Here is a 21,261-nt window from a genome sequence, read left to right as displayed (position 1 = left end):
GCAGCCAGACCGTCCTAGGAGCACTTGGCTGGCTGGGGCCATGATTCAAGGAGGAACGGGGTACAGAAGCAACAGCTGTGTTCACGCTGCCCTTTCTCCCTCCCACAGAGCGTGCTGAAGAAAAGGGACCAAGTGCAAGCCGAGTACGAAGCCAAACTGGAAGCTGTGGCTCTGAGGAAGGAAGAGCGGCCCAAGGTCAGGGGAACCGCCCGGGGTGGGCGGGCGGGCTGCTCCGGGCTTCCAGCAGTGATGCCCCCCGGATGACGAGCGAATTCGTGTCCCTAGATCCATATGACCAAGATGGTCAGTGCTAGCTGGGCGGGGTTGATGCTGTTCTTTTCCTCTTTTTGCTCCCTTTTATGTCTAATGTACGTTGGCGGTTGACTCTCCTGCTGTTTCCTGTTTTTTTTTTTGTTTTTTTTTTTTATTTAAGGTTTCCAGCTCTGCCATTTATAGGCAGTTCCTGTCTATGAAATGGGGCTGAGGAGACTGGGGAAGAACAGTCTAGATCAGTGTTCTCAGAAGTGTGATTTGTGGACTGGTCCACAAACTGTAACCAACCCAGGAGGAGAAAAGCACAGAAGCTGAGAGTGAGCACTTTTACAGCACTGTGTGCACAGCTGCCCTCTGTCTTCAGCAGCCCGTCCCGCCGACTAATTCCTAGCTGTCCCTCTGATATTGTGGAACACGGCCTGCTGAGCCCACGTCTCAGTGTCACTTAAAGGGATGACGTGGAATGCTGTATTTAAAAAGTTCACTCTTAACAATTTAGCTTCTAAATATAAGTATAGAAGTCACTCTTCCTGGCTAGGGAGGGAAGGAAAGACAGCAAGTTCTGCCACTAGCCTAGTTTGGAAGCTGAAGGTCCTGTATTTAAATGATGTCACTTAAATAGTTCTGTCAGCATTCGTACCTGCTCAGCACCGAATGCAAGCTTTGTCAGAGGCTGGTTTTGGCATTTAGTAATGTTCAGCCCTACTGGGGACAGTTCCTTTCCAAAGACAGGAGCTAAAGGTTATGAGTAATAGGCCGAATTAAATGTTGACTGTGCCCTGGATTGCTGGCTGCCTGCAGGTCACACCCACTCTGGAGCAGACAGAGCAGAGGAAACAGCTGTTTCTGGCTCACGTGTTCCACCTGGGAGAGCTCCCACCTCGTGCTCTACCCTTCTTGCTGGCCTGGGTGACTTCCCTTCTCCTCCCAGGGAGTGTTGAAATCTTCCTGCTGCTGCTGTTCTCACCTCCCTGGAGCATCACTTATCCATACGACTCATCCTCGTGGCCACAGGAGTCCTTACGAGATGGGGAAGGGTTTCTTTCTAGCCAAGGAGACCAACCAGTAGGTCCCAAACACACCTATACCCTCTCAGCACACCGTGGGGAGGCGGAGTTTGTCTTCCTTCTCTCTCGTGGGAGCCACACCAGAGTGAACTTGGCTACTGATTTAGCAGTGGTGATACTGAACAAAACAGGGGCTGTCCCGACCATGTACCCGTGAGTGGGATCCAATGGTGGGGGCAGCAGAAATTGTGTCTCCAGTTTAGGGTCTGGGGCAGCCACTACTTTGCTGGGCAAAGGAGGGCTCAGTTGGCAGCCTGTCCAAGTCAACCATGGTTTGGTAGACAGAGCACAGGACTTAGAATCACATGGCCCTGGGTTTGAATCCCAGCTCTGTCCCCCAGCTTGGACTGGTTTGCTCATTAGCCTTTGTGGGATGCGTACATGTGATTGCTGTGAAGGTGGAAAAATCAGCCCAGTGTCTGATGTAGTAACAGGTGCTTCATTGGTAGATCCTCTGTTTTCCAAACTAGCTCCTGTTGCCTCTAGTAGGACTGCTGAATGAGAGCTTCATTTTCTGGGTTTGTTGCCACTTTTTTTTTTCTTAATTATTAAAAATGTTTTTTCTCACTGCACTGTTGGGGGCATCGTTTCCTTGTGTCCCAAAGTGTCCCCTGCTTCTCCACGCCTCCTGAGCGTCTTTCCTCCCTGACCACCCATCAGCAGGGAGAGACGTGTTGTAGGAAATGAGTAGCTTAAGATTTTTCTGTGCTTTGTTTATCGTTTTATGTTTTGAGCTTCACTTTCCAGATTCCCACTGAAAGATGGAGAGTTTTCACAGGGAGGCGCCGGGTCTGGGCATGTTAACAGAAGATCTGAGGGAATCTTGGGGCTGATTCTGTTTTGAGGTGAAATCTTGAAACGTTGCTCTGAGGAGTGAGGGAAAGTTGATTTTCTGTGAAGCCATGGAGAGGTCACTTCTCTGTAACCCAGAAGAAGGAAATGGCCTCTTGGGTCTCCGTGTCCCTCACCGGGATTTCACACTGGAGTGGACATCTGAGGACAGAGGACTGAGCCCCGTGGCTCCAGCTGCCGGACGGAGGGCCCCGTGGCTGCAGCTTCTCGGCGTGTGCTGAGGGCAGGCAGCGGTGAGGCCGCTAGAGCTGAGGGGAAACGTTTGTGTCGCAGAATTTGAAGTTTTGCTTTGTTTTTAGGCTGACGAAACTCAGCAGACCCCGAGGTGGCTTATTCTCAGGAAGATGGAGCTTTGCTTTTGCAGGCTTGGCCTTCCTCACTTTAATTTTGAGGTTGGAGAAATCACAGGCACTCAGCTGGGGGTGGGGGGGCGGCTGGCTGCCTTCTGCTGCATCTGTCAGGACCACAGACTGGGGGAAATCTGAGAATTTGCCCCTCCTTAGAAGCTTGAGACAAAGCTATTACTAGAAACACAGGAGGGCTGAGGGATGGCATTTAAAACTGGACGGGAAGCATGCACAGTCTGTTGTGGACTCATATGAGGGTAAACCATGGGGAACCTGCACATTTTATTCTGCATTTGACTCTTTTCAAATGCTAATATATTCACAGGTTGCTGGTTCAAAAAATAAAAGAAGGGATGCTAGGAGAGAATGCTTCATACAAGGTTAAAAAAGAAAGAAAGAGAGGGAGTATTTCAGGCCCTGACCCACTGGTAGCTTGTACTGGCTACGGGCCAGGTGAAGAGGCTGCTGGGAGTGGGCAGCGTCATCGTGGAGCTGAGGTGGTGTGGTGCGGGGCCGGGCGGAGCGGACCGCGAGAGGGGCTGAAGTGCCGCTCCTCGGGGTGAGAGCAGGTGAGGAGAGGAAGGAGCACCTGCGGTCAGTGGGACAGGCCTCCTGAAGGCTGTGGACCTTCAGAGTCTCTTAGAATCACCAGAATGGTGCACATTCTGGAATGCGGAGGATGTGGCAGAGAGCAAGAACTCCAGCTGTGAAGTAGCAGATAGGAACACGGAGACTCGTTAATACGGAGCTTCGGCAGACCTGAGAGTTTTGCAGGGGTATCTGTTGTTTCCAGATACTTTCGACAAGTGAGGAGACACACACCTGATAATTCCCAGTCCTGTCCACGGCGGCTGTGATCTCAGCCTAGCTTAGGAAAGCAGACTCATCGGCCACAGAAGGGCAGGACTCTGTCACCTCCCTTACTGGATTCCTATAACAGCCTCTGTCAATGCGGTTCCTCATCTGTAAGATGAGGAACCAGCGCTCAGGGGAGTTATATGACTTACACGCCAATGCTCACACACGGTGGAGCTGGAATTGGGCCACGGATGTGTCTGGTTCCAAAGTGGGAGCCCTTTATCCCCACCACAAGGGCTCCCAGCAATCTTTGCTTCACTGAGGGGTGAGGCTTCCGGCTTTTGTAAGATGCACGGCTGATGCTAGAGGGACTGGGCAGAGAACCTGGACCTGCCGCTGGCTCTTCTGTCCGTGTCTGCTAGTCCATTCAGCGGGTGTTGGGGAGCTCGTGGCTCCTGTTCTCATTGCACCTGCTCTCCACTTGGGCGCTCACTTTTCCCTCCTCAGCTGCCATTCTCTGAAGCTTGTTTCTTTTTATGTATTTTTTTTTTCAAAGCATTCTTTCAGGGCACCAATGACTTCCTATGTGCCAAATTCAGTAGCCTCTTCTCAATCTTTACCCTGCCTCAGTGCTTCCTCAACTTCTCTTCATCTCACAGCTCCCATAGAAAATGAAAATATTTGTATGGCGCACTGAGATCAAAGACCAGGTTGCTTGAAACTGGAGGTGACCAGCCTGGAACTCTGGCTTCGCAGAGGGCTGGGGGGATAATATTGCTGTCGTTCACACAGCACCAGTTAGGAAGCTGTGCCCTGCTTTTCACTTAGTGGCATATAGCCGAGAAGACAACCGTCTTGAATTGGTTCTGTCATTGGTCCTGGCACCTCTCCCCCAATACTGGGATCATGTCTGCCTTATATAATCTTTGGGGACTTTATTAACCTACTGCCCTCATGGGAGCAGATAATGTGATGCCTCCAGCCTAGCTCCAAGAAGGATACTTAGGTAGAGATTCATATCGTAGGGCTGAGAGATGCCTGGCACGTGGAAAGAGTTCATTAATACATTTTTCAGTGAATGTTGAGTGAATTCACATTACCACCCTGCTCTCCGGCACACACGTGCTGAATCTCATCCCGTGTTACCCTTCTCCCATTGCTCCACAACCAATATTCTGTAATGGAACTTCTCACGAGAGGTAGGGGAACCAATGTGAAGAATGCAGTCTTGTCCTCTGTTTAGAAATTATTGTGTTTTGAGGTCTTGTCTGGAGATTCTTTTCCCTTCTTGGTATCTTGTGATCAGCAACACCTGACCGTTAGCATCGGCTATTCCCATCTCTACCTGCTCCAGGTACAAGGTAGCATAACTCGATAACAGTACCTCAGTCAAAAAATCAGAACATTGAGTTAGGAAGGAATGCAGGGTGTTACTAGTCAGTGAATCGATTGTCACAAAGACACCATCCAGAAAGAAACAAAAGTGAGAGGAATGCAAGCCCAAGCACCTGCTGCCAGCAGCCCTCCTCTCCGCAGAGTTGGGCAACTTCAGCAGCTGGTCACTTCAGGCAGCTCACGCAATCTCTCTTATTCTCTTCTTTTTAAGCCCTCCCATCTCCTCCCTCTTCTAACCTCCTCCACCCTTGTGCTTCTATGGCTCTGCTGTCTCTGACTCACTTCCTGCTTCTGTGCCCATATTTCTTAGTAACTTTTGCTGACTCCTTTATTAAGCCTACACATGTAGGCTTTTCCATGAGTTTTTCTACCCTTTGGCTCTCCCCTCCTTAGCCCCCTCTTTTATTCCCCCATATATTAAAAAAAATTTTTAATCATGGCAGAATACACAAAACGTAAAATTTACCATCCTAACCATTATTAACTGTGCAGTTCAGTAGTGTTATAGTAAATTCACATTATTGTTGCAACCAGTCTCTAGAATTCCTTTCATCTTATGGAACTGAAACTCCATATTCATTGAACAACAAAGCCCTGTTTCCCCTCCCTCTGGTCCCTGGCAACCACCATTCTCCTACTTTCTGTTTCTATGAATTTGACTACTCTGGGTGTCGCTTATAGGCAGTTATAATGAAGTAGTATTTGTTTTTTTGTGACTGGATTGTTTCACTTAGCACAATGCCCTCAAGGTTCATCCATGTCGTAGCAGGTGTCAGAATTTTCTTCCTCTTTAAGGCTGAATGATATTACATTGTAGGTGTATATCGCATTTTATTTATCCATTCATCTGTGGACGAACACTTTAGTAGCTTCCATCTTATGTCTTTTGCGAATAATGCTGCAGGGAACGTGGGTGTACAGATATCTCTTTGAGGCCCTGCTTTCAGTCTTTTGGGTATATACCTAGAAGTGGAATTGCTGGATCATACGGTAATTCTACTTTTAATTTTTTGTTGAACTGCCATACTCTCTTCCACATGTGCAAAGGTTCCAATTTTCTCCATCCTTGCCATTCCTTGTATTTTCTGGTTGGTTGGTTTGTTAACAGTAGCCGTCCTAATGGACGTGAGGTGGTTTTGATTTGCATTCCCCTAAGGATTTGTGATGGGAGCATCTTTTCATGTGCTTGTTGGCGATTTATATAACTTCTTGGGAGAAATGTCTGTTGGAGACCTTTACTCATCTTAAAATGGGTTCTTTGTTTTTGTTATTGAGTTGTCTCAGCCCCCTCTTGTGGAGGGAGGTCTCACCCTTCCCATGGCTGCAGCTACCTCCTTTATCTGGTCTGTGGACCTGTCCTTTACCGTGAGCCATATGGTGGACTACTGCCACCCAAACTTTAGTCTCCTCTCTGACTTCCTATGTTTTATTTCTTGTGTGCTGTTGGTTGCCAAATCTGTCAGTTCTGTCTCCACCAGGTTGGTCTGATCTGTCCCTTCTGGTATTTCAGCCATCACCCTGGCTCCAGGGTACTGAGGGTCATCACAGGCCAGTATAGTTTGGTGTTGACTCATCTCTCATCTCTGGTGAAATCTTGGGGTGAGGTAGCATGGGTGAAGGGTGGCATGAAGTTTGAAAGAACATGTTTAGTCGTATTATAATATTTTATATTTGGAAAATAAAAAAGAAACCTTTTGATGTGACATGGAATAAAGTTCAGTAAAATATTCTTGACTTGAGGGGTTATGCAAATGATAGATTATCTTTTGTGAACAGCGCTTTACAGTATTGATACTGATCAGAACTAACAAATAATTGGTTCGGCGCTTAACACATGCCAGGTACCAGGAGTTTTATGCATGTACTGCCTCATCTAACCTCATTCCAACCTTATAAGGTGGAGGGTATCACCCAGAAAAAGAAACTGAGGCGTGGAGAGGCCCAACGTCACCCATCTAGGAAGTGGTAGATGCAGTATTCACAGCCTGGAAGTCTGGCTCTAGAACTGTCTCTATAGTAAGAGGAAGCACAAGGCGTTTCTATTTTCCAAAAAGGACGCCTCAGAACCCCTGGCCTTCAGGAAGAGCCCCAGGTTTCTCATCTGCTCCCCGCCAGCTGGGGCTCTCTCTGTCTCTCTGCCTTTGAGGGCTCTGTGGCCTGTGAGCTGGCTGTTCCTGAGGTGGGTCCAGGTGTTGTCTCATCTCTGTCACTGCATGTACCATCCCTCTGGAGTCACAGGCCCCACTTCCATCATCTTTGAAGAGTCGCCTCTTCAGGGAAGCCGGCTCCCCCATCCAGGCTGTCCTCAGCCTCCAGCTGCTCCTCACAGTGTGCGTATCACAGGCTCCGAGTGAAGTGAAAGCGATCGAAACATCTCCCCACAGTGTCCAGCCATGTTCATTTTCTTCCCAACTAGACTGGGTGACTTGAGATAAGATTCGCCTGCTGAGACCTGAGCACTTGCCCTCTGTACCCAGCGTGGAGTGTGTAGGGAAAATGATAAGCTAAAAAATACTTCCCACATCGAGGCTCAGGCAGTCATGCAGTCCGGAGTTTCCATGCCCAGACCAGACCCAGGAATCTTTGCTAGGTGAGCACTCCTTGGAATCAGAGAGCCTAGCTCCTCTCTTCTCACCGTGTCCCAGGAGGTTTTCCTCTCAGAGCTTTGCTTTCCTCCTTGCTGCAGTAGTTAACTAAACAGGAAGTTGATCGTGGGCACTTTTCCCCAGATGCTAAAATGAGCAGTGGCCAGGAGAGGAATAAGGGAACTGGCCTGTGCCTGCGGGGAGGGAAGGGAGGTCAGCCCAGAGACTGGTTCGCTGGGTGCCTGTTGAGGCTGGTTCCTGGGATGTTTGTCAGGGAATGGCTCTGGAGAGGCAAAGCCAGGGCACTCTTGTTTACACTTTGGTTTCCCTCAAGGTGGCCAACAGTAACAGGTCAATCAGCAGGGAAAGGCAAAGTGACTTCAGTCCTAGATCAGGAGGGAAAATCGAGTCCTTTTAAAACTTTCTTCCGGAAGTTTAAGTGCTTTGGAGAACGCTCCCCTACCCCCACCCCCAAAAAACAGGTTCCTTGTTATTGGTTTTTGTGGGGTTTTTTTCCGGCCATGCTGAGCGGCTTGTGGGATCTTAGTTCCCCAACCAGGGATAGAATCTGGGCCCATGGCAGTGAAAGCACCGAGTCCTAACCACTGGACGCCAGGGAATTCCCCAAAGTTCCTTGCTTTTAAGTCTCTCAGGATGCCTGACTGTATACCTTCCTCTCTGACTCATCCTTGTCTCTCCCAAGTTTAGTGCCTGTGCCAGGCACATTTGAATCCCCTCACCTAGGCGGCTCCACTTTCCCTGCTCCTGTGTACTGCAGCCATGGCCAAATGGTCTAGGTGGCAGACGGCTAAGTGCCCTCAGCACTTTGGAAGCCCTGAAGGCGTTGGCTCCCTCAGGCTTGGCCTTGCCTGAGGTGTTTCTGGGTCAGCTCCTGCCCATAAGGTCTGGGTATAAAACTTCCCTGGTTGGTAGAGATTGACCTTGATGGTTACATTTGGGATCAGAGGCCCCAGCACACAAAATGTACAAGGCCTCACTTGTTTTGGGAAAGCATTTGGCAGGTGGGTGTGTGACCCAGCTTTGGGCATGTTGGCCGCCCCCCTCCTCCCACGCACCATCAAAGTCCAGTGGAGCTCCTGTGTTAGGAGAGAAGCCAGCTTTGTGCTTTGGGTACCAGGGTGATCATTTCCCATTACCTTCTTATAATATTGGGTATTTTCTTTCTAGCTGTGTAGGATGGATGAAACTCACCAAAGCAAAGTGAAAGTTGTGAAATTCAGGGGACTTAGTTCCATTTTGAGAAAGCCTTCTAAACTTCCTTAAGAAATACTAGGAATAGCCTGCTGTATATTTCTTCTTTGTATATCACGGGTTTTGACATGCATAAACACCTTTCTTTCCATTTCCCCAGACTTACCCAATTTTAGTTCTTTATTTTTGGTTATCTGCTGTCTGGGGATTGCGTGGACAAGTCTCCAGTTGATTTATAAAGTGGGCCAGTAGTCTTATTGCAGTGCATTCTCTGGTTAATGGAGAGAGGCATCACCAAAACGTCACGGTTAATGGAACAGTTCATGTTATATGGAAAACCCTCTTTTCTAGTTTCAATATGGGGCCTAGGAGAATAGCAGCGCAATACCAGCTACTGCTGTACACTTGCAAAATCTGCACACATTTTCATTTTTGGACGGGTGAGTCCTAAAAGGGGCCAAAGACATATGACTCTGAATCACAGCGTTTCTTCTTCCTGTTTGTAAACAGGCAGGTGTTTCCCCCACAAGTCACTGTTTGGCTTGGATGGGTTTAAAAATTTGGGTCAGGATAGCACTTTTCAGAATTCTTTCTAACATCTGGAAACCCAAGGCTGTGCCTACAAATAAATGCCTCCAGAGGAGGGAGTGTGTTCATGGCATTTTCTTTCTTTTTTTTTTTTTTTTTATCGGGCTAAGTGACTTTATTAGAGAAAGCCAAGATGACAACGGACTTAAGAGTTGGCATTGGGGCCCTTCTTCTTGCCAGAGGTAGGCACAACATTGACAAAGCGCCGGTTGTACTGCATACGCCTCTTGGCCCGGTCCGTCTTCGTCTTCTTTTCTCTTGTTTGCCCACCTTTGGTGCCTGACCTCTTACTTTCCCAGCTCGGGCCAGGGAACCATGGACTTTACCTCCAAGCACGCGGCCGGCTACTTCCGGAGTGCTCAGAGCCTCCACCGCACACTGGCCCAGGGTAGCCTCATCCTCTAGGGGCGTGCCTGCCACGAGCAGCACTTGATCTTCTGGAGCGATGCCCTCCAATGAGGCTACATGAGCCTTGATCTGGGCGACCGTCTCCTGGCCGGTCACCTCGAGAGTGTGTAGCTCCTGGGCACGGACAAAGAGCTGCATGTTGGCGACTGAACCGCAGATACCGCTGCCGCTACCGCGAAGATGGAGTCGAGAAAGAGCCGTGGCATTTTAAGGCAGTAATCTGGCCTCTCACAAATGTGTGAGCATAGCGGCATGAGGTACCCGTTACACATACAGAGCTCCTGTGTATGCATCCCCCTTCCAGGTACCAGCAAATGTGGAGAAATGTCAGGATCGGATGGAGTGTTTCAATGCTGATCTGAAAGCCGATATGGAGAGGTGGCAGAACAGCAAGAGGCAGGACTTCCGGCAGCTGCTCATGGGAATGGCCGACAAGAACATCCAGTATTATGAGAAGGTAATGAGCAGGCTGACAGGATGACAGTCTTCTCCTTGAGGAAGCGTTTCTAATGGCCAGAGCCTCTGGTCGGGGCCTGCCAGAAGTCCAGAAGGGTCCTGCCGGGCCCATCTCCTTCCCTTAATTTATGTGTTTAGTCTTAGCAACCCCTGTGTGTCCTCACCCTGCTGTGCTAGATGTGGTGCTGGGTTTGGAAGCCGGTGGGGGGGGGGGCGGGGGGGGGCCTGGGTGCCCACAGGAGTTTTACTTGCACACCCTGCTGATGGAACCAGCAGTTTTATCCTCCAAGCCCTTTAGCCCTTCCAGCGGCTGCTTCCCAGTCAGTCAGGCCTACAGCACAGGGATGTCCCCAGTTGATAGAGGCTTCGGGGTTCCTTTAAGCTGTTCTGTGGTTCTTCACACAGGGGTTCTTCCCTTCATTGTGCTGTGGGTCCCTTTGGTCATCTGGTGAAGCCTAGAGACCCCTTATCAAAATACTGTTTGTTTTTTAAAAATAGACTTTGAAGTACTGTTTTTAAGTACCTAAAACAAAGGGATGTAGGATTACAAAAGAAAACTTTTAAAAACAGTTTTTTTGCTGAGTCCCCTTAAGCTGTGGACTTCAAGGTAGGCGTCCTGCCCGCCACCCTCACACACACGCAGCTGTCATCAGGCTGCAGCGGAGTATCCTCAACGTTTGCTCCTAGCGTGTCCAACCCTAGGTCATTGCTGCTGACGAATTCCCATATTCCTTAAAGCTTAAAGTTATCAACGAAGAATGGCCCAGTGGTAATTCAACGAGTAACCTGTAGACTTAAAATCAAGCTGAACAAGCATTAACTCAGCTACTCCCATCACAATTCTAGAAACACGTCGTCATCTCAAGCTGGAAGAATCCGTCTTTTTCAAAAGCTTTGCTGGTTCTGGCTGCTGTGCAGAGGCAGTGTGTCTGCATCTTGATCGGGAGGAGGGTTAAGGAAGAAAGTCATGGAATGGCCCTTACTTGCCAGGTCTTAGTAAGGGCTGTTTCACAGGGAAGGGGGAAGGTGGCGTACGCCTCTCCTCAGTACCTTTCTCATGGGACCCCCACCGTGTGTCTGCATTGGCACTGGGCCGAATGCTTTGCATATGTGATCTCATTAAATTTAAATTTAACCCCCATCATGACACTGTGAAGTGAGTTTTAGGGGCTTTCAATTGAAAGCTGAAGAAATGGAAGCTCAGCAAGGTTTTAAAACTCTGCCCAAGGTCACTCACCTTGTGAATGACTGAACTAGGATCGGACTTGGCTCTCCGGGTCCACAGGTCTGAGAATCAACCACACACGGTCAGTGAGGGGGACAGAGACCACGGATCTTTGGGGACAGTCCTGACTGCCCAAAGGTGGAAACATCATTCCGTGTGCAGCCAAGGCCTCATTCCTCTATTGACTGTGCTCTTAGACAGGGTGCCTCTCTGCGCCTTTGTTTCTTCATCTGCAAGATGGGAGTGATCCTTATCCATTGAATGATGGTGAAGAAATAATGAAATGATACCCGAGAACCTCTAATGTGCCTGGCAGATGGTGGATACTCAGTGAATGGTGCTTCCTTCCCTCGTGCGCTCACTCTAGCCCCGCTTCCCACTGCACCAGTGCTGACTCAGTTGGATGTTCATTCCTCCTCTTGGTGATTAATTCCAGTGTTCCCAAGGCCCGCGTCCCAGGACTCAAACCCAGGGCCTTTATCCACATCTTGCCGCTATACTGCAAACAGGGCCACTGTCTTGGGGCCTCGTCTTGGCTCCTACTTATATTTCACAGATGCTTTTTGTGTACTGTCTGTGTACAAGGGACCAGGTACACATCGGTAAACAAAGCGGCAGGACTCCTGCCATTAAGGAGCCGTCTGTCTAGTGGAGGATAGATGTTAATCCAAGAATCCCACCTTTTCAGAGAAATACGTGCCCTACAAGAAAAGAACAGGAAACTGGGAGGAAAGACTAGGGGGCATCATTCAGATCAGGATGGAAGGGGGCAGGTAGAGTGGGCAGGAAAGGCCAATCTGAGGAAGTAACATTTAACCTGAGTCTCGGAGACAACAAGTATTCCAGGCAAAGGGAGCAACATATTTAAGGGTCCTGGGGTGGGAAAAAGCTTGAGTGTTTGTCCAGTGGTTAACTTTGTGAAGAAAGCTGGTATTTAGTTGGGTCTCTGGTCAAGGGGACCTTTTGCTTCCTTTGTAGTTTTTGAAGTTTTTTACAATGAAAATGTTTCCATGTAATAGTTGTATAATAAAAGACGTTTTAAAAATGCTAAAAAGAAAAGAAAGAAAAAGCAAGCTGGTGTGGCCTTGGTTCCCATCATTGACATAGAAGAACCTTCCAGATCAGAGATGATGGCCGAGGGAGAGAACAGGACCCAGGATGCCACGGACCCCACACTGGGTCTCTTGCTGACAGCAAGCTCCTTGAGGCTCCCTGGGCTTCCTTCTTTTTTTTTTTTTTTTTTTTTTCCTGGGCTGCCTTCTGTAGGGCAGGGTCTGAGTCCAGCTGCTTCTCCAACCTCAGAGTCACCAAGGAAGGAAGCAAGGAGCTATTGCACCACTCCCTTCATCCGGCTTGATCTAGGGATGCGTCTCTCCTCCCCCATCCTCAGGTCTCCTCCCCAGATGACTTAACACAAAGCCTTGCTTCACCCTTGGGCTGCTCCTAAGAAAGGCCTTATGTGGTTCTTCTCTCCTCTTTATGCAAGAGACTGCTCGAAGGGCAGGTCATTTCTGCCGAGCAGCGTGCTCTCAGAGGAGAGGGCCAGCATCTTCCAGGTTCTTGGCTCTTCTGAAGGGTCTGGAATGAAAGGCACGTGTGTAGTGGAAAGAACGTCCACTTTGGAATCACGAGCTCTGCCGCTCATGAGCTGTGTGTCTTGGGAAAGTTTTTTTTTAACCTCTCTGGGTCTCATTTTCCCCACCTGTGAAATGTGTGTTTGTGTAATAAATAATAATTCTACTTGCTAGAGTTGTTCCGAGGACTAGTGACAATGAATGTAAAATACATAACAGTGTCTGGACATGATAAAACTCAACAAGTAGAGTTCCCTCTCCCCATTTTCCTTTATGGGAGATCCGGGAGTGGCCCATACAAGGAGATCTGAGGTGGCTGAAGAAGAGCGGGTTTTCCGCCCCCTCTGGGTCAGGTGGCTGGCCCGTTCCAAGACAATTTACATACTCCTGCAGGCGCCACCCACACCTGGAGCAGTGTCTTCATCCTGGCTGAGAACCTAGGGCCTAGGGTTTGCAGCCTGCCCTCTCTCCTGCTTTTGGAATGGAAGGAATTTCTTTCAGTGAATACATTTCCACTCACTGATAGGAACTTTACGGACAGTGCATTTGGGCCTCACAGAGACGCTGCAGTCTTTCTTAGAGCTGGGGGCAGGGGGAGATGCAGTCAAATACCTACGGCCTCCCTTCTTGCTGCTAGCTCTGCGTCATACATGTAGGTGTCGTTAGACCAAGGTGACCCAGCAGGATTGACAGTGTGAGGGTATAGATCAAAGCAGAATGAAGACGCTGACCCTGAAATCTGAAACTCCACGCTGATGCTCTGTGTGTGTGTGTGTTGTCGTTCCAGTGCCTCATGGCTTGGGAGTCGATTATCCCACTACTGCAGGAGAAGCAAGAGGCCAAGTAAGCTCCTTCTTGGGACAGAGGCTCTCCTACCTATGCCGGGCATGGCGCCCACACCGGAATGTCCCTGCAGTGCTAGAGAGGTAGCACCAAGAAAACAACACAGAGACATCTCTCGTTTGTGTATTTCTTTCCCTTCCCCCGCACCTTTGTCCGACAGTTGTTTTCAGTGAGTATTTATTCCTTGGTGGCGTCTGTAAGGCTGTCATCATCTCTCAGCAGAAGAAGCATACCTCCGTGGTGTGAAGGAACCTGTTCGGTGGGACACTTCGAGGATTTGAAACTGAGGGACAAGACAGCCCTCAGCTGACATTCTGACATCTCGTTACAGTCCCCTCTTTGGGGACGGCAGAGTTGCCTGCCGTGGAAGAGAACCCGGGTCCTGCCTTGCAAGGCCGTGAGGAAGGCATGGACAGAAGGCAGCTCCTGCCTTCCGTGGATGCACAGTGGCTCTGGAATCGACCTCCGGGCCTCGACTCGCCTTGGCCTAGAAGGAGGTGTCGGCGCCTCTGTGGAAAGCCCTTAATGTACAGTGTAGCTCTGAGTGTGGCCTGCTGCCTGCCTGTCATGAGTGACACCTGTGTTATGGTTTCCGGTTCGCATAGGACCGTTTAATCAGTGTCTAGGTGCGTCCATGCTAGAGCAAGCAAGCTAGCATCCTTGTCCTTTATGCGATGCCTTGGGAAGCTGAGGGGGCAGTGCACCCCGAACTTGTTTCTGACACTAAAATGTAGTAGATTGGAAACTGTTTTGTGTAAAATGAAAAAAAGGTGCATTTTTCTCTGTGACGTTCTTCGATGTTCTTCTGCTTGTTAAATGTCATCAGGGTAGAGAGTTAGGCCTGTTAGGGGTCATCTGTTGTCTTGAAGTCAGAGTAGCTCCGAGGTGTTGAGGTCAGCGGGCATATACCAAGCGCCACCTCCCATGTCTGCTTTGTGCAATTTGCCTTTACCTCACCAAAAACTCCTAGTTTAATGTCTCCTGCTGTGTCGGCTGAATGTTTGGGCATCCTTTTTGGGAGAGGCTGGCATATTCTTATGATACAGTCAAGATGTGTAAACTCAGTCTGAATGCTCTACGTGAAGTGCTTTAACCTTACTCTTTCCTAGTCAGGAAGAAGAGTCTGTATCCAGGCGGGCCTCGAAGATGCCAAGTGTGACAGCGAACTCTTCGCTACTGGTTAAGCGGAAACCTCCTCAGTTTGCAGCCACGTTCCTGGGGACGGCTGCATCTAAAGTCTTCATTTCAAACTATTAGCAGGTTTCCTTTTCAAGTGTGTCAACACAAAACAGACAGACAAAGAGGATCTCTCTTCCAGCTTGTTTTTTTCCCCTCATGAAGTTAAAACTACCTGTGTCATGTTTGTGTTCTCTCGTCTGTGGCTCATCTCTATAAAATTACAAATCTGAGCCTCAAATAAGCGGTAGGATTATTTTTTTTTAATAAAACAGCTGTGCTGAGACACTGCTGCGTTTGCAAGTGAACCTGCAAATACTGGTCAACGTGCAGACTGCTGAGGTCACTGCATTCCGCTTCTAGCTGCAGATCTTGGGGCAGCCACGGCTGTGATGCTGGTGGGGCAGCCGTTGGACAGCCCAGGACAGTTTGGTTCTGCTTCACCGTGTTTGAAAAAGTGGCGGTTTAAGTGATAATTTGTATATCAGTTGGTACTTGTGCACGCTGTTAGACCCCATTTGTGCCATTCTGAAATCCTTTGATGTGAATTTTCTGTTTGGTACAATTAGAGATGATTCATTGAAGCAGAAGGGTGAGAACAGTCCATAGACCCCGAGTGGTGAGTCAGTGTTTCCTTCTACCTCTAAACCATCCTGTTGGTGTGGGTGTCGACGTCCAGGTCCAGCCTGAAAGCTTGCTGGTGGAATCGGGGCATGCATGTGATAGTGGGTTGATGGCCTCCTATGGCTATTTGGCAGAAAACTCTAGACTGACCCAGAGGCGAATGCTTATCTTTGGGAACATGTGAAGTCTTGCCTGGTGGAACGTATGCTTTAAAAATGTTGTCCAGTGTGATGCAAGCTTGGAAAGAACTGTGGAAGGAGTTCCAGGAAGACTAGACTCTAGTCTGCTGCTAGTTGCCGAAGCCCAGGCACATTCCTGTGGAAGGGTTAGATGGGCAAGAAGGCAGCCCTACCAAAAAAAAGAAAAAAGAAAAAACCATCAGGTTCCTTGCTAGGATATATGGGGAAGGGGAAGGGGTTGGGGTACACAGTCATCCCCTTACATTATTGGAGGCAGAAGACTGGTTCTGAAGGGATGCAGGCATCTTGGGCTTTTATCTTTCTCTGTTTGTTTGGTCTCCCTGTGATGTGCCTGTGCTTTAAGGCTCCAGAGAGAGCTGGAAAAGGCAAACCGACCTCCAGCGTGCCATTGATAGCAGAGCTTGGAGGACCAGGGTATCTTGCAGCCTTCCTTGGAGAAATGGTCTTTCCAGAAAAGGGACCTTTGTCCCTTACTTCTGGCTGGCATCTGATGAGGTGAGGAGGCTGGCGCAGAATGCCAGGGACAGTAGGCAGCGGAGGAGGCCCTCCAGCCCTTCCCACCCCCGCGGCTCCCTCGGGCCCCCGAGGGTCAGCAGCCCCAAGCCTTCACCTCTCCACCTCCATCAGCATGAAGGTGATTCCCCGTGAGAAGTGTAACCCAGAGACTTATGTGCCAAAGACTGCCCCGTAGAGGCTTCATCACCCCATCCTTCTTGGCTCCACAAAAGTCGGGGTGCTGAGATCACTGACTCCTCTCTTGTATTTATTTTCCAAGAGGTTTTTGCTTGAGGATGTGTCTTACCTCAGGCAGACACACGTGGACAGGTTGAGACTTGAGCACGTGGCAGTGGAGTGGAAAGTCATCCCTGTCAGCTGTCCCCGGGCCGGGGAAGTGAAAGGTTCAGTTCACCTGGGTGAGAGATCCAGGCTAGGGCAGAAGAGAGAATTCCTAGAAACTGAGCAGATCTTAAAGATGCAGGTGAGGTTGAAGAGAGCAGTTGCGATTTGCAGCCGATATGGACACTGCTCGTCCTTACCACATGCTGGATCTCCAAGAAGACTCTAGGCTGCTCTGCTCAAAGCAAGGAACCACTGCCCCTGCTCGAGCCAGGTTTGGGGTTCGATTTTATCATTTTTTAAGACTTAACGATGATTCCTGGGTGACCTCAGAAAAGTGTGATTATGGACGTGACGGGCTCTTATTTCACCGTGCTGCTCATTGAACCCACCACACACCTTTCTATAGCTGAAATAACAAATACCAGCACGACTCGGGATGGTGGTGGATGTAACCTAAGTTTGTCTTCATGCCAAATTTCAGCCACACCCAGAGTGTGTCCTTCATGTTACTGACTTGAATGTGTTTTCTCAGTGGCTGTCCACACAAGGGAATTAAATGCACACCTGCTGCTCGTTTCCTGTGAGGCTGCCATTTGTGTTGGGACGATGGGCTGTTCTGTTTAGAGAAGGGCACGATGCCGTGTGGCAGTGTGCACATGGACTTTCCCTTGGGACGGTATCAGCCCAAGAGGCACCCAGAGGTTGTGTGACTTGGCCCTGCTGTTGATAGCATTGAAATCACGGGCACCTGGCTCTGTTTTGATGCCATTCGTTGGGCCACACAAGAGTCATCCTCTGCCCTGTGTCCTGAGCTGGTGAGAGTGGTGGGAGAGCCAGGGCCAGAGCAGCCTGTCTTCTGAGCAGAAACGGCCCTTTAGAGCAGCCAGAGTAGAGCCCAGTTTTAACCCATCCCAAGACCCAACACAGGTCTGCCTGTTGTCAGGGTACGGCACACCAGTCCTGGCCCCCACCTTCCCAGACACCTACTTTCAAGGTCTGTGGAAACTGGGTCATCTCATCCTGAGGCTGGGGTAACACTGCTTTGGCCATCCCTGTCTGCAAAATTGTTTTGGGAATTTGGGTGTACCTTCTCCCTTTCAAAAATCCTCCATGTGCCACCAGATTGAACACGCCCTCTCACTTACTGTGTTTTCTCTATTCAGATGACATTTCCCTCAAATTTACCTGCCATCCCCCGGGCCAGACCTACAGATTGAGCTGGGTGTGTTGGGAGTTGTTCGCCTCTTTGCGGTTTGTTAATTCAGTGAATAAACCAGGAACCTGATTTTTCATCAACCCACCCAATAGGTGGTTTTGCTTTCTGTATTAAGGATGTCTGGTCTCTCCATAGTTGCACAGATCAGAGCATGCGCAGGGCTGTCTACGTTAGAAAAGGTTTGGGGTGGGGGGCAGTTACAGGGAGTGTGACTGTTTTTTCTTAACCAGATGTCTTTGAAATGCTCTCCGGGTGTGACTGTCTGACCCCTTCCGTGTGGCAGAAGAAATATGTTATCGAGGTAGTTTTTACTACTGTAGATAGTCTGTAAATAAGTGCTTTGAAAAAATAACGTTAACAAACCAGTAAGATATTTGTCTGATTCATAAACATTTTGTGTATTTAGCACTTGAAAGTCAACAAATCCAGACTTTTAGAAATGCCACAGACTGTTAAAAGCCTAACTCTACTTTTTGAGAAGTTGTCAACACCTGCTAATATGCCTTATTCTTCAACTACTGTTTTTTAGATTCTGGATAGAAAGAGTTTTTAGAGATGTAATCAGTTGTTCAGTTTAAATACTTGAGGCCTAACATAGCCAGTCTTTGTTCCTCTTAAAGAAACAAGCAAGAAAGTGAGGTTCATAATTAGGGCTGCCTTTTGGGAGGAGAAAGCTAAGTACTGCTATTGCCAAATGATATTTTTGATAATGTAAGGAAACACAGGGACCACAAAACCTTTTTGTTGTTGTTGTCGTTGTTGTTTTAAAGTGTGAAAGATTAATTTAGTGCCTTTTGGCACATTTTTGATATTACGGTATCAGCACCGACAAATCACTTAGATACAGAGAACTCTATAGATTATGACAATATTAAATGTTTACCCTGATTCTGTAGAACAGCTTCTTAAAAGATACCGTGGGGGCCTCAGAGCAGCATATTTTACATAGAAATTCTCCGCAGGTTGAAATGCCAAAAACGCGAAACGTGCTGTTGACACGCGTAATTTAGTCCTTTGTCAGAGAGCTTTTACTATTAAAACCAGTGATTGGGGACAGCACGTGCGCCTCTCTGGGCGGCGCTGCCCTCTCACCGGGTGATTCTGGGTGGCCGGTAGGCCAGGTGTGAGCAGGTGACACCTGCCAGCTCCCCTGTGTGACAGGCTGGCTCACAGTCTCAGACCATCCCTCCAGTCACAAATGATACTGGAAGGAGGGAAGGGGGATTGCTTTTTCCCCAGTGGGGAAGTGGGGAGGGGAAAGTACATTGCAAACAAAAATGTGACTCAGTGAGATAAAACAAGGCCCGTGTCATCTGGGCCCCCGTCGAATAACAAACCAGCAGTTCTTAGCAGTCAGCACCGTTCTCCTGGGCACCCCTGAGGTTTTGGTCCGTTGTACTCTTGTACCTGTTCCCTTGATGTCTGTGTGTCGGGAATGCGTTCAGACATGATGTACATCTGATATATTCCCGTGAAATAAGCTGCCAGCAAACTTTCTAACTTGTATTTTAACTGTTGGAAAAACAAACAAACAAGCAAAAAAAAAACGTTTTGCTTAGGTCATGTCCAAATTATGGACTGTTTATTATTTTAGAAATCATTCTTTACATTTAAAATTTTACAAGAAAAACCCTGAGGTATTGATCAAGTCCTCCGTGTAAATGTGTGCTCTTCTCTCCATGCTGCTGTTCAGCCACATCAAAAGCTGTGGGAAAAAAAATAAATAAATGTGCTTGAGAATGTGTGTCCTAGATGAGAAGGCAACTTATTTCCAGATCAAAGTCTTTGTTTCATGAAGCTACCAAACTTTAAAAAGAATGTCACCTTTTTTTTTCTTTTGTTATGGAACCCAGAGATTATAAAGAGAAAAAAGTTCTTGTTGCATTTTTGATGCTGGCATGAGGTTTTTGTCCACGTTTTTTTCATATATCTGCGTATAAAAAATTCTGTCCATTGTGTACTATGGGATTAGTATTACATTTCAAGGTAAACAAAAGAATTTGTATTGCTTGATAAACTGTTAGCTTGTAAATTTAAAACAGGTTTCTTTACCTCAATTAACTTAAAGTAATGGACCAATAAACCTATAAAAGACGCTTTCTTTACCTTGAGTCACGTTCCGTTTGTACGGCTTTATAGGATAGGGAAACATGCGTGCCTTTTGTTATTTTCTCTGAAGAGGTATCCATTTGCCTGCAAGAATCAGGATATGCATAGCGACAGGAAAAAAACCTATAATTTAACTGTTTTTATTCTTCATTTCTTTTTGGACTTGTCCTCAGTTTGCCCTCTCCTACATCTTACAAGGTGACACCAATCTGAGGACATGAAGAAACCACCCAATGTCCATCTGTAACCGTGACTGGCAGGAAGGCTGGCAGCCAGCGCAGGTAATTACATAAAGGATTTCTTCCTATTCTATCCCGTAGCAAAGCACAATGTCATATTCTGAGAGCCAGTCATTTCCTGATTTTTTTTTTTTTGATTCCTACGTTTTAAAAAAATCTGTAAAGAAAGAAGAAATGTCTGTAGCTCACTTGAGCGTGCAAGTGTGTTGTAAATTACAGACCAGAATGCTCAGTTAGGCTTACCTAATGATGGCAATGCACTGGAAATGGACTTAAACTGGTGCTAAACTTGGCTTACGGATAGTAGACACCATTAATATAAGGCTTCAGTTATACAGAATGAGGCAGCAAGGTGTGGGATAAGAGATTTGGGATCAAATGTCAGCTTTTCTACTTTCTAGGTATGTGGCTTTGGGCAAGTCACATCTCTCTGAAATTCAGTATTATGATCTTTGAAATGAAGACATGCCTTTCCTGGAAGGTTGCCGATAGGACTAGCAATAATGGTCTGCACCTAAGGGTCTGCTGGGCCCACATTATGTGATAACACTTATGGAAAGACTTGTCCTATTGTTCAAATATGGCCAACTTAAACATCAAGGATGTTCCCATAACAGTCCTTCCTGTGTGCTTTGCCAGTTGAAAATTTAAACGGGAGATATATCATTTTTTAAACTGTTTTCCTTTAAAGAAGATTATGAAAATAGTATGCTGGAGGACTGTAGTCAGACTGAAGGTCTGGGGAATAGATGGGACTAGATCATAAAAAAGAAGTGATAGAAAGGGGGATGGATTTCTGTGGTGAGGGGAGGGGGTCAGAGATTACTTGGAGATTTCCAGCCTGGGAGCTGGGAGGTGATGCCATTTACTGAAATATGAAATCAATCAAGAGGAAAACAGAAGGTGAAGGATAGGCTTAGATGGTGGGGTAGGAGAAGAATTTGGTTTGGACTTACGTTTGAGGAAACCCAGGGGGAGGTGTTGACTAGATTGTTGGAAAGAGAGTTCTGGTAGACTAGATTACCTGGGAAGGGAACCAAGGGCAGGGCTTTGGGGGCCTCAAGAATTAAGGATGCAGGGAGAGGAGGAGGGGGACTCAGCAAAAGTTCGTAAGGAGAAAAAGGCCCATAGCTTAGAACAGTGGTTCCTAAGCCTGAGAGCTTGTGAAAACACCAGTTTTGGGGCCCCACCCCCAGAGTTTGATTTGGGTAGGGCCTGAGAATTTGCATTTCTA

At 47.9% G+C, this 21,261-nt stretch overlaps 1 protein-coding gene and 1 pseudogene across 12 annotated transcripts in view; one reads left to right on the top strand and one right to left on the bottom strand.

Annotated features, from left to right (window-relative positions):
- Positions 1-21,261, top strand: part of SNX30 (sorting nexin family member 30) — a 120,857-nt gene that overhangs the window by 90,403 nt on the left and 9,193 nt on the right. For 4 of the 12 annotated variants that reach the window (XR_010944899.1, XR_010944901.1, XR_010944900.1 and 1 more), the window contains exons 7-10: positions 109-195; positions 9,830-9,982; positions 13,568-13,706; positions 19,962-20,069. Coding sequence is in view for 2 of the 12 variants with exons in the window: in XM_067743642.1 (XP_067599743.1) it covers positions 109-195; positions 9,830-9,982; positions 13,568-13,627 (300 nt within the window). In the remaining 10 variants the exon portion in view is untranslated. Of the gene's footprint in view, positions 1-108; positions 196-433; positions 591-9,829; positions 9,983-13,567; positions 19,785-19,961; positions 20,070-21,261 lie in introns of those variants that run through there. The other 8 variants (XR_010944907.1, XR_010944906.1, XR_010944905.1 and 5 more) reach the window with 5 other exon arrangements.
- On the bottom strand, positions 9,191-9,717 carry LOC137227556 (ubiquitin-like protein FUBI pseudogene; annotated as a pseudogene).

This window comes from Pseudorca crassidens, chromosome 7 (assembly GCF_039906515.1).
Source record: "Pseudorca crassidens isolate mPseCra1 chromosome 7, mPseCra1.hap1, whole genome shotgun sequence".
Lineage (NCBI taxonomy): Eukaryota > Metazoa > Chordata > Mammalia > Artiodactyla > Delphinidae > Pseudorca > Pseudorca crassidens.
Note: the sequence above shows the minus strand (reverse complement) of the source record. Positions and strands in the feature narration are given on the sequence as shown.